This window comes from Scyliorhinus torazame, chromosome 3 (genome assembly GCF_047496885.1).
Source record: "Scyliorhinus torazame isolate Kashiwa2021f chromosome 3, sScyTor2.1, whole genome shotgun sequence".
NCBI classification, from domain to species: Eukaryota; Metazoa; Chordata; class Chondrichthyes; order Carcharhiniformes; family Scyliorhinidae; genus Scyliorhinus; species Scyliorhinus torazame.
This window is the reverse complement of record NC_092709.1, coordinates 153,212,507-153,225,402: the sequence shown is the minus strand read 5'-3', so window position 1 is coordinate 153,225,402 and position 12,896 is coordinate 153,212,507. Positions and strand designations below refer to the sequence as shown.

At 44.0% G+C, this 12,896-nt stretch overlaps 1 protein-coding gene across 4 annotated transcripts in view; it reads right to left on the bottom strand.

Annotated features, from left to right (window-relative positions):
- cpeb2 (cytoplasmic polyadenylation element binding protein 2) overlaps nt 1-11,077 on the bottom strand; it is a 168,359-nt gene extending 157,282 nt beyond the window's left edge. Inside the window, exons 1-2 of one of the 4 annotated variants that reach the window (XM_072496400.1) lie at nt 9,965-11,077; nt 7,822-8,100 (exon numbers count right to left, since the gene is read on the bottom strand). In XM_072496400.1, the coding sequence (XP_072352501.1) occupies nt 7,822-8,100; nt 9,965-10,894 (1,209 nt within the window). In that variant the 5' untranslated portion in view covers nt 10,895-11,077. The remainder of the gene's footprint in view (nt 1-7,821; nt 8,101-9,964) is intronic. The other 3 variants (XM_072496399.1, XM_072496398.1, XM_072496401.1) reach the window with 3 other exon arrangements.
- Between the last annotated feature and the right edge of the window lie 1,819 nt (nt 11,078-12,896).

Genomic DNA, 12,896 nt, shown 5'->3' with positions numbered 1-12,896 from the left:
ACGGCTTGGTTAAAGATGTAGATTTTGAATAGCATCTTAAAGGAGATAGGCAGGCAGAAAGGTTGATTCCAGCATTTACAGCCTTAACAGCTGAAGGCATGATGTCGAACAATTAAAATCGGGGATGCTCAAGAGGCCAAAATTAGAGGAGCACAGACATCTCAGGAGGTTTATGGGGCTGGAGGTGATTACAGAGCTATGGCAGTGTGAGATCATGGAGGAATCTGAAAACAGGGATGGGAATTAGGATTTTAAAATCCTAATGTTTCTTTGTATTTCGGTGTCATGTTTTCTAATCCTGTAAGCACCTTTCAATATTTTATCACAAGAAAGGCACTATATAGAAGTTTTGTGTGTGATTCATATTCATCCTCACCAGCTCCCTTCCAAGCAAACTCTGGATTTGCCTTTTGGCTAGGCATGAGACTTGCTTTCCAACTTCCCTGATTCATAACAGCCTCAGCCTGAACTTAACCGGGAGCCAGTGTGGGTCAGGGCGATAGTCAAAGCTCAACTTTACATAAGGTAAAATGTTGGAGGTCAGTAGATGTGGTTTATTTGGACTTTCAGAAAGCTTTTGATAAAGTCCCACATAAGAGATTAGTGTGTAAAATTAAAGTGCATGGGATTTGTGGTAGTGTATTGAGATGGATAGAAAACTGGTCGTCACACAGGAAACAGAGTAGGAATAAACAGATCTTTCCCAAATGGGAGGTAATGACTAACGGGGCACTGCAGTTATCAGTGCTAGGACCCCATCTATTCACAATATATATTAATGATTTAGATGAGGGAGCTAAATGTAATATCTCCAAATTTACAGCTGGGTAGGAGGGTGAGCTGTGAGGAGGATGCAGAGATGCTTCAGTGTAATTTGGACAAGGTGAGTGGGGAAAATACATGACAGGTGCAGTATAATGTGGATAAATGTTGAGGTCCCACTTTGGTAGCAAAAAAAAGGGAGGCAGATAATTATCTGAATGGCTATAGATTGAGAGTGGGGAATGTGCAACTTAAAAAAAAATCTTTACTGTCACAAGTAGGCTTACATTAACACGGCAATGAAGTTACTGTGAAAAGCCTCTAGTCGCTACATTCCAGCACATGTTCGGGTATACAGAGGGAGAATTCAGAATGTCCAATACACCTAACAGCACATCTTTCGGGACTTGTGGGAGGAAACCGGAGCACCCGGAGGAAACCCAGGGGAGATCATGCACACTCCGCACAGACAGTGACCCAAGCCGGGAATCGAACCAGAGACCCTGGTGCTGTGAAGCAACAGTGCTAACCACTGTGCTACTGCGCTGCCCCACGAGATCAAGGTGTCATTGTACACCAATTGCTGAAAGTAAGCATGCAGGTGCAGCAGGCGGTAAAGAAAGCCTTTGAGTGGTGTCTTAAAGGAGATAGGCAGAGCGGTTGAGGGAGGGGATTCCAGTGTAGTGAGAAGATTCTAGTACAGGAGCAGGGATGTTTTGCTACAATTATACAGGGGCTTGGTAAGCGTACACCTGGAGTATTGTGTGCAGTTCGGTCTCCTTATCTGAGGAAGGACTGCAGCAAAGGTTTACAAGACTGGTTCCTGGGATGGCGGACTGACGTAAGAGAGATTGAGTCGGCTAGGATTGTATTTGCTGGGGTATAAAAGAAAGAGGGAGGGGAATCGCACAGAAACCTATAAAATTCTAACAAGACTAGACAGGGTAGAAACAGGAAGGATGTTCCCAATGGTGGGGGATACCAGAACCAAGGGTTACGGTCTAGGGATACGGGTAAAACATTTAGAACTGAGATGAGGAGAAATTTCTTCACCTAGAGTGGTGAACCTGTGGAATTCTCGACCACAGAAAGCACTTGAGGCAAAAAGATTGTAAGTGTTCAAGGATTTAGATATAGTTCTTGGGACTAAAGGGAGATCAAAGGATATGCGGTGGAAAGCAGGAACAGTTACTGAGTTGGATGATCAGCCATGATCATAATAAATGGCTGAGCAGGCTCAAAGGGCCCAACTCCTGCTCCTATTTTCTCTGTTTCTATGCCAACCAGAAGTGCCTAGAAACAATCAAGCCATGGACATCAAAGGCATGGATCAGAAGAAGAGCTGAAGCAGGGAGGAGTCAGGTGATATTAGAGGTGGAAATACAGTCTGTTGCCTCAGCGGTCAGAAGGTTGTATCATGGTCAAATATAACAAGTTGTGAATATCTGATGCAGCCTCAGACAAATGCCAGGGAAAGAAAGTTACTTCAACTGATCACATAGGCCCAAAAACATTGTTCATACAAAATTGCATTTCTGTGATTGTCTTTGAACAAGTGCACGTTTTTGATCAAGTGCACAATCAAGATTATGTCATGATATTTAACTTACATTCAAATAGTTTTTCAGCGGATAAACCCAACCCAAAATCTTTTCCCTGGCTGAAGAAATTTCTAACCTGATACATATTTTCTACTGCTCAGCCCACATATTTTCTACTGATCAGCCCAAGACCGGAAGAAACTACAGAGAATTGTGAACATCGGCCAGTCCATCATACAAACCCACCTCCCATCCACTGACTCTGTCTACACCTCCCGCTGCCTTGGGACAGCGGGTAGCATAATCAAAGACCCCTCCACCCAGCTTACTTACTCTTCCAACTTCTTCCATCGGGCAGATGTAAAAGTCTGAGAACAATTCAAAAGCATCTTCTTCCACGCTGTTACCAGACTCCTAAACGACCCTCTTATGGACTGATCTGATCTCTTCACACATCTTCTGTGCTGAGTAGTACTACACTCCTGTATGCTTCACCCGATGCCTGTGACTATGTATTTATATTGTGCATTTTATGTTTGCCCTATAATGTATTTTTCTTTCATGTACGAATGATCTGTTTGAGCTGCTCGCAGAACAATACATTTCACTGTACCTCAGTACACATGACAATAAACCAATCCAATCCCCTGTATTTTCTTCAGTGATTCGAGGAAAATGAAGTGCAACAGATGATCAAATATTATCCTGTGCCCATTATCACCAAGCTACCTTGGACAGTTGGTTGTATTGCAATACAATAACATAATTGCATTGTCATGAGGAATGATTTAACATGAGGCCAGCTACCTGTGCAAAATTGAAGTTCATGGAAACAACAACTAGGAAAAGATCTCAACAAGACTTGTAACAAAATCTGTTTTGTTTGTTCACGCCACTCAAATCCAGTTATGTCACTTTTATTTTGAGCCAAATGCTGTGTACTACCATGGCTCCTGGCAACAACTCTAAAGAAAACATTTTAGATTTGTTGAGGCTAGCTGCCGAGAAGATTCAATAACAAAAAACGTTTTCTTAAATTAGATCTTTCCAATAGCCATCCATACTAAATGCAGAAAGTTAAATTTTATGCTGTCACCAGTTACGCCATTGGGAGGTGGTGGCAGCACTAATATGAGTTTGGCTCATTTTAAAAGCAGCTTTACTGATGCTTGTAAAAGCCAGATTCCAGAAGACAATGATTTGTGAGGTGGCATCCATCGTTTACCCCTTATCTCAGCAGCAAAATTGTTAAACTAGGTTTCGTAGGCATGCATTGATTATTTTAAGTTTTCTTGCTGAACAGAAATTGAACTTTAGGAAACAGTCACTTGTCACCACAGGACCAATTCTGTACTCTCGTTTTCACATGGAGCACATCGGAGAAGCTGCCCAGTCTGCAATTTTCTGCCCAGAGATATTGCCAGATCCCCTTGTCTCTATAACTAATCTCTGCTCAGCATAGAAAGTATCCGAGGAACCAATTTCTAATCATCACTTAATAAATTAAGCTCCACTTTTATACAAACAAGACACCAATTTTACCCATCCATAAAGTAAAGAAAGCGAAGAAAATACTGCCTTTCAGTATATAGAAAAATGTAAACGCGAGGGAAGTCGATAGCCCACTTATGTCAGAAATCAGGCAATCCTTTACTTCTAAATTTTACATCGCACAAGGTAGGCTATTAACATTAATCAGTTATTACTGTTTTCCAGAATGTTATATCTTGCAATTTTTCTATTATAATTGAGGCTGACTGGATATTTGTGACCATGTACTTTGATAAAACAAGATACAGGAAATGCTGGAAAAACTCTTAATTCTCTCTCCACAGCTGCTGCCAGACCTGCTGAGTTTTTTCAGTATTTCCTGTTTTTGTTTCAGATTCCCAGCATCCTCAGTATTTTGATTTTTTTTTTAAGAACAAGATAAATTTCAGCTTCCCTTGGCATTTACCTATGCAGACTTAAAAACATACACTTAGTACATAGAACCATACAGCACAGAACAGGCCCTCGATGTTAATTAGTATATTTTAAACAATAATCCCAATATATTTAATAATAATCTGTCAATTACAACTGCAGCAACTGTTGGTAACATTGGATAGCAGGCACCTTCTTTAAGAGGGTAGCAATAGGTATTGTCACTGAAAGGAGGGGGATGCAATTATGGACAGCTTCACTGATGTGCTTATAAAAAAAAGAAAGGTTAGAAAAGAATGTATAACAGATACAGTTCAATATAAAGCATATGCATTTCTAAATCTAACTCAATTTCTGCACCCTACTTTTTTTTTTTAAAAAGGCTATTTAAATTTCTGCCCCCTCCTTTTTTTTAAAAAAAAACTATTTAAATTCACATGGAATGCTGTGATTTAGCTTTTTAATAAATTTAGACTTAGCAAACACATATTAACTCACAAGATTAGTGATTTAAGTAACATCCCAATTTCATAAGTTTAAATATCCATGAATAGCTTAGGAATTTTAGCATATTAACAAGTCTAAAAATTCCGGAAGAAAGAAATTGCAGAAATGCCAAAATGCTGAAAACCTGAAGCTGTTCAGTCAGTTGTGTGTATAGAACATAGAACACAGTGCAGAAGGAGGCCATTCGGCCCATCGAGTTTGCACCGACCCACTTAAGCCCTCACTTCCACCCTATCCCCGTAACCCAACAACCCCTCCTAATCTTTTTGGACACCAAGGGCAATTTATCATGGCCAATCCACCTAACCTGCACATCTTTGGACTGTGGGAGGAAACCGGAGCACCCGGAGGAAACCCACGCAGACACGGGGAGATCGTGCAGACTCCGCACAGACAGTGACCCAGTGGGGAATTGAACCTGGGACCCTGGCGCTGTGAAGCCACAATGCTATCCACTGTGCTACAGTGCTGCCCGTATGTATATACTTCCTCATTTGGAGGATGTCCAATCGCACTGACCATTGGAGGTAATTACTCCACTGATAGTACCATGGACTACATGCTATTCTTGCAGAATAGAATATATTCTATGATACGATCTTTCAAACGTCTCCTGATTCAAGTGGTGTCCTTTTGTATTGCAAAGATGCTAATGTCACTCCATTACTTATAAAGGATGGGGGAAAAAACAGGAAGTTATAAACCATTAGTCAAAAAGTCTGTTGCGGGAAAGTTACCAGAATCGGTCACCACTGACAGATTGACTGGATAATCAGACAAACCGTTTGGAGAAAATCAAAGAAGTCATGTCCTACTAACTCAGCTGAATGTTTTGTGGAGGTTACCAATGTGATAGGCAAGGGAATATCTATGGATGCTATATATATGAACTTCCAAAGGCAATCAATGTTCCACATAATCTTTTTTATAATCTTTATTAGCGTCACAAGTAGTCTTACATTAACACTGCAATGAAGTTACTGTGAAATTCCCAAGTCGCCACACTCCGGCGCCTGTTCGGGTACACAGAGAGAATTCAGAATGTCCAATTCACTTAACAGGCAGGTCTTTTGAGACTTGTGGGAGGAAACCGAAACACTCGGAGGAAACCCACACAGACACTGGGAGAACGTGCAGACTCCGCACAAACAGTGACTCAAGCCGGGAATCGAACCCAGTCCCCCCATAAGGGACGGTTGACAAAAATTAAAGCAATCTATGAACTTGAGTGGGGAATTGGTAAGGAATTATAAGGCAAAGAGCAGGGATAATGAATTATGCATGCTAATTTGCAGGATGTGACTAATGGTCTCCCCAAAGAATTGGTACTAAGGCCACAGTTTTTCACCATACAGATGTCAGATATGGCTCAGTGATAGCACTTTCACCTCTGTATCAGACGCTATGGGTTGAATTCCCACTACCAAGACTTCAGCACACAATCTGGGATCACTCTCCAATGCAGTTCTGATAAGAGTGCTGCAATGTTGGAGGTGCCACCTTTCGAAGAGATGTTAAACTAAAGTCCCACCTGCCTTCCCAGCTGATGTAAATAATCCAAAAGAGATGGGGTGCTACTCTGTCACTATTCACTCTTCATCCAGCATTATTCAAACAAGTTGTTAGCCAAGGCTGATAAGAGTCAGATCCAGATGAATCTTTGACAATTGAACGTCAAAGTTAGAGGACTCCCACATATATAATCTATTTTAAATATATCCACCAAAAGGATTTTTTTTTAGGCTAACTGCTTCTATTTAGAATAGTTTGAAAAATTAAAAATTTCACAAGATCTGTATGCACAAAACCACAAGTGAATACAACAATAAATTATGGATTTTGCACAAAATATCTACTCTCAACAAACCAAGATTTTCAATATTCAATACTACAGTAAAAATAGCAGAAATCATGTGCAAGACCACTCAGATCTCCACAGCTAAGAGTCAAAAAGCTATATTTGTTGGTTTGCACAATTCTAACGGGCAAAAAAATGAAACATCCAATGTTACACTTCAATTAAATATTAGTGACAACGCTATACAACAGCGACTAGGTTTAAGTGAACCCATCATGTCTGTCACTGCGCCAATTAAATTAGGCTTGGTTTAGTAGCTGCAATAGCGATGGTACTGATACAGTTTCCCATTTACACTTTTTAAACTTCTTTTAACTTGCTACCAATTTAGATGCTTTAAATATAAATCTTTGATAAAATACACAAAATTCCTCTTTAGAGCGAATATCACCATCAGACAGCATTAAGTACAAGACAATGGCAGGGCAGAACAGAGAAGTAAGTTTTGGATTGCTGGAGTAAAGGGCCACCACAGACAAAATGGCTCTCTTCTTGGTTGTAGACTTGTATCATAAATAATTTACCAAAATTATCACATTGTTTTGTTCAGTTATCTAAGTTCATTTCTTGCCTTCTCTCCTGAAGCCACTCAATCTTGCTGTGGTGCAATTATATATAGCCCATCACATTCTTGATGTGCAAGTTTAGATGATGAGTTTCAGCAGGATGACTATTCATCCATTGCAGTATCAGAGCTCATTTCATCTTCACTCAATAGCGATTGTGTATACAAATTGGGGCCAATTCCTCAACCCAGACGAGCAGAACAAACCTGCAGCTTTTTCTATTGGAATAGTTTAGCACCACAATGAGTGGAGAATTTGCCCAGTGCATCATTAGAGGAGCTCTGCTGGTTTTAACCATCAGTAAGTACTAATGGTCTTACAGGGAACAGGAAACCATCCACAGACATAAGCCCAAAAAGACAAGAAAAAAACAGATTCCTGGAACAAATAGCATCGTAAAATGCTCCAACTTAATGATTATTTTAATTTAATTCCTTTGTTACATCTAGCTTACTAAACCCCCTTGAAAATTCTTCAAAAATTATATTGGCATACAGGATTCAAACAAATGAGGTAGTAGATGGAGGAAGACAGAATGGAAATTATTGCTTGGCAAAATGTTTTAATTGCTTCTGGTGAAGTTTATTCTTCAAGGGATACAGCAGATTGAGTTTACTTTTTGACTATTTGCATGCCAAAAAATAGCACGTCCTGTTCTTACCTGTAAAGGTAACAGAGTGTTGCTATTGTTGTCCGTCCTGAAAACATTGTCTTCAACCCAAGATTTTGGCGGCAGCGTTGGAGCTGACCGAGGAAATTTGGGCGGTGCTATAATATTACTGGAGAAAGGTTTCTTCAGTGGAGAGATTTGGTTCATGGTTGTCGGCATTCCTACACCTCCAGTTCTGCGGTGATCCCTTGTCTGCATGCCTCCCCAGGACACTCCTGCACTCCAGCCACTGCTCTGGTGGCTGTTCCATGGAGACTGTTTCATTATGGGCTGATAATATTAAAACATAAATTATAAATGCATACATCCATGCATACATCATTTAGCATTAAGACATATTTTTAATTTCAAGAGAATTATAAAGCAAGTTGGGTAAAAGCTCGATCTCTGTTTCCATGATTAAAACCTTGAGTAATTAGTGCACTGACAGAGCCTTTGTTCGTTAGTAATTTTATCAAAGCCTTTAGGTTTTGAAGGATTTACCCAAGGAAAATCGACTGACCTCTATAATAACACAAAATATGTAATAAATCTTATAATTAAATTAAATTGCTTTTTCAGATCCCCAGGGCAGTGAACCAAGGCCATGGGTCTGTTAGTTGTGTGAAAACGAATATACCCCAAAATCATTCTTCGGAAGGTTATCAATCTTGTGATTTCCTTTTTTCAAATATTTGAGAAACCACATCAAATGGACAATGAGCAATAGGAAGAAGGATATAAATCATGGTAATATGACTAAGATTGGGCATATATAAAATATTTCTCGATCTCATAAGAACATATTACTTAATGCACTTTACTGCAAATACAGTTCACATATCTAATTGGGGATTAAAATGCAATTTCCAATAAATTCAATCTATTCAGATTAAATTTAAATACGTTGCTGTCCCTATAAAATCTGACCACCCAGTGGCATTCCAGGTTTCCCTAGATGATGTTCCACAGTGCATTAATGGAAGCATATTCAGACATTGTGGAAAATGTCCAAACCAATGCAAAAGACTTGCCCACCATGTGAAGTCCTACTGCATTTTCTACCAGCCGACTGAAGAGTTTCTTTGGCTGTTGTGCAATGGGATTTTTCCAATCCCCATTGTCGAGCTATTTATTTCACTGCATAGCATAAATTGCATTTACTGTAGACATTCGGTGTACTTGAAAATATATCATACTATCTTAACGTCCACAAATGCTATGGTTCTATGCAGCATGAATTTATCAAACAGGAGATGGCCAAATAATGTAATTCATTTAATGATTTGCAATAAAGTTCGAATTTTGTACAGCGTTGGCAAAGACCCTTGTTCCCTTTTTAAATGGCCAGAGAGAACTGAAAACCTTGTGTCTGTACATGCAATAAACTGCCCAGTAATTTTCCACTGCCAGCACCTCCCTGCATCATGTCCCTTCTGTTCATCCAACACGCTGCAGCATCAGACTGACTGCACCTATATTTTTGAAGCAAATTTAATTGACATTTGGCCAATTGGTTCGGAATGCAGTATAAATTCTTCTCTCCAAATTTATCTATTTTGGGCAGCACTAAACTCCCTGTGTGTGCGCCAACATCCCCAAGATCTTGATTTTAACGCACCGAAAATAGGCGACTGGAAAATACGAATTCACTCGCACAGTTATTAAACTGCACACAATAATTAGTCACATATCTGGGGTAACAATTCGGAATCAGATCCTCTTAACTTCAACTAAGGTGTGGTTGCAGAACGCCAGGGAGATCTGAGGGATTTTTTTCCTCGTAATCATCTCTAGGCGTTGACAACTCGCACTCTGCGCCATAATTTTTTTAAAAAAAAGATCTGCAGCCAGAGCTCCGGCTTTCCACACTGTCCCCCCCCCCCCCCCCCGGTGCACAGGAGGGGAGGAATCCGCTCTCCCGAGCCGCCCAACACCAATACAATGTTGACAGCAAGGTTCAACCTGCCACCGGAGACAGCCCGGGACAGGGGGAGGGGACACACACCTTAAGAGATAGTTTCAAATAGGAATTAAATAAAATATGAATCCAATCTAGAGACAGGTGACAGAGGCGGTCCTGCCCGGCACCCGGACTGGCAGCGGGACCGGGGGGATAGGCTGAGGGAGGGGGGGATAGGCTCCGTGCCCTTACCTGATGGTGGTTGTAGGTGTTCCTCTGGTGAGGGAAGGCGGCCTGGTGGTGTTGTTGGTGTTGGGGGTGATGGTGGTGGTGAAGGCCGACAGGAGACCGCCGGCTCTGTTGTTGTTGCTGCTGTTGAGGTAAAGGGGAGTAGGTGCCCCCGCCGCCGTAACCCTGGCTCATCCCGCCCGCGTTAGCAGCGAAGCTCTGGAAGAGGACCGCGCCGTTAATGGACGGGATGCCGTGGAAGAAGCTGTCTTCAGCGGGGCTGGGCACCGGGCAGATTCCCGGACCGCCGGCCGACAGTCCCTGGGCATTGGCGGCGGCAGCGGCTCCGGAGCCGGGCGGAGTGTTGACCTGGGAGGCGGGAGCCGGGGACCAGGCGGTGCCGAAGCCGGCGAGAGCGGCGACCGGAGACGGGGAGGAGCCGTTGCTGCTGCTGCTGCTGCCGCCGCCGCCGGCGGAGCCACCGCCGGGGCCGGTGTCCTGGTGATGGTGGAGTTGCTGCTGCTGAAAGCCGGCGCCGAGCCCCGGTAACATCCCGATCCCCCCGCCGCCATTAGCCGCCGTCATGTTACCGGGAGACTCCATCAGCCTGTGGCCGCCGCGGTGCTGGCTGCTCTCCGCAAACTTCAGAGCGGCATCGGCGGAGGAGAGTCTGTCCCTGTCCCCGCCTCCCTCCTCCTCCCCGGGGCTGGCAGGCTGGGGGCGGCCTCGGAGCTGAGGAGGAGGAGGATGAGGATGACTCCGTTTGGTCAGGATGTCCGGACACTGGGTGGCGGTGGCAGCGGCGGCGATGTCTCCCTCCTCCCCCTGGCTGCCGGGGCCGCGGTGTTGTTGCGCCGACAGCGGCCGGCTGGCAGTGGCTGGAGCCGGGATGGCGGCAGTGATGATGCTGATGCCTGTCGCCCTGTCCGGCATCAGAAGGTCATCATCCTGCATAATAGGAGTAACTGGCGTGTGGGGCAGGGGTGGTGGGGAACTGACTGAGGGGAGGGGAGGGGGAACAAAGAGGCGGAGGAGGAGGCGGCGCCGGCGGCAGTCCCAGCCCGGGAGGGAGGGGACCCGGGAGGGAGGAGTGTCAACGGGACAGACCGCCGCCAACACCGGCTTGGCGCACAACCCCCCCCCCCCCCCCCCCGGCCGACGACACGGGGGATCGGTGTGATCGCTAACCTTTAATCGCCCATTTAGAGTGTGTTTGTGTGCATGCACCTAGTCCGGTTTAACGGGGGGGGGGGGGGGGTCAGCGGAGTTCACCTGGCACCGGGGTTCATACGGTTTATTTTTTCACCGGGACAACCCATAACACATTAACCAGTGACTGTCCCCGGCCCACCTGCCACCCAGAGCCGCTCGTCCCATCAGTACCTCCGCCTCTCCCCACCGCCCTCCCTCCGAACCAAATCAACCGGCTGTTTCCAGGCTTCCCCCTCCCCACCTCCCCCGCGCGCTATTTATCTGGTCGCGCGAGAGCGTTCATGTTTCCTGCCCCGCTGTTTCTAGAGGCCCCGCGATTAATTTGCATTGACGTCAACGTCACGTGCGAGAGCGCGCCCTCACCGCGCGCCGTGGGAAAACAAATCAACGGGAGGTTTAACCGTCTGCGGGGCGGGGTGATGGTGCCAATCCGGAGCAACTAGTTCTGTGTATGTTTAGCTGTACCAATGCTAAAAGTTGTCGACATATAATTTATTGTACTTTATACGAAATGTATGCAGAAAACTAAGGAATGAGATATGCATGTTGTGGCAATGGAGACATATAAGATTCTATGACATTGTCATAGAGGTTCACAGCATGAAAACAGGCCCTTCGGCCCAACTTGTCCATGCAACCCAGTTTTTACCACTAAGCTAGTCCCACTGGCCCACATTGGGCCCATAACCCTCTGTAACCAACTTTCCCATATAACTTTAAATGCTTTTTAAAAGACAAAATTGTACCTGCCTCTGGCAGCGCGTTCCAGACACTCACCACCTGCTGAAAAAATTGCCCCCCTGGACCCCTTTGTATCTCCCCCCTCTTACCTTAAATCTGTGCACTCTAGTTTTAGACTCCCCTACCTTTGGAAAAAGATGTTGACTATCTACCTTGTCTATGCCCCTCATTATTTTATAGACTTCTATAAGATCACCCCTAAGCCTTCTACGCTCTAGGTGCCTTGTCAAAGTCCTTGTTAAAGTCCATGTAGACAATGTCAACTGCACTGCCCTCATCTACCTTCTTGGTTACCCCTTCAAAAACTTATTAAGTTGCTAGATCTACAAAACAATGTTGATTCTTCATATAAGGTTGTCACGAGTGTTGTCAAGCTTTAGACTGGAAAGTTTTCTTTTGTGTGGCCATCCTGGAATTTAAAATTAAGCAAGGCCCTGTTTTCTACAATGCAGTGCATGTCCATAATTTCAATTGGTGTGTACCGGCGGTCCTTGATTTTACAACATTCGAGTTATGATGAGTGGCATTTACAACGCTTATAAATTGAGACCCTGGACCCTGTTTTGAATTTATGGCGTTGGTTCCGTTGTTAACGAGACCATGCCAGCCCATCTTCAATATTTTTATTATACATATATACTATTACTTATATTCTTAAATGCAGTCTAGTCTGAAACAGAGTCCAATAATCCAGCATCCAATAGTATGGTATTGGGTTGTTGACCCCGAACGTGACTGAGAAACTTATGACACCTCCTGCCGAAACACCGGGCCACCTGCACCCTTCACTCACCAGGCCGTAATTCCAGATTGGAAAGCCAGATCAACACGTGGTCACCAATTGGTTATGGGGCTTGGCCGTCTACGGTGAATGGTCATTGTGGCCTGCCAGCAATGCGCTGCCTGACCAAACTACAGCCCAGAAAGCGGAGAATGGTTTTTGGTGAATAATTTTGGCATCCTGCACTCTGGGGGTGCTAGCCAAGCTTAGGCCAAGACCATG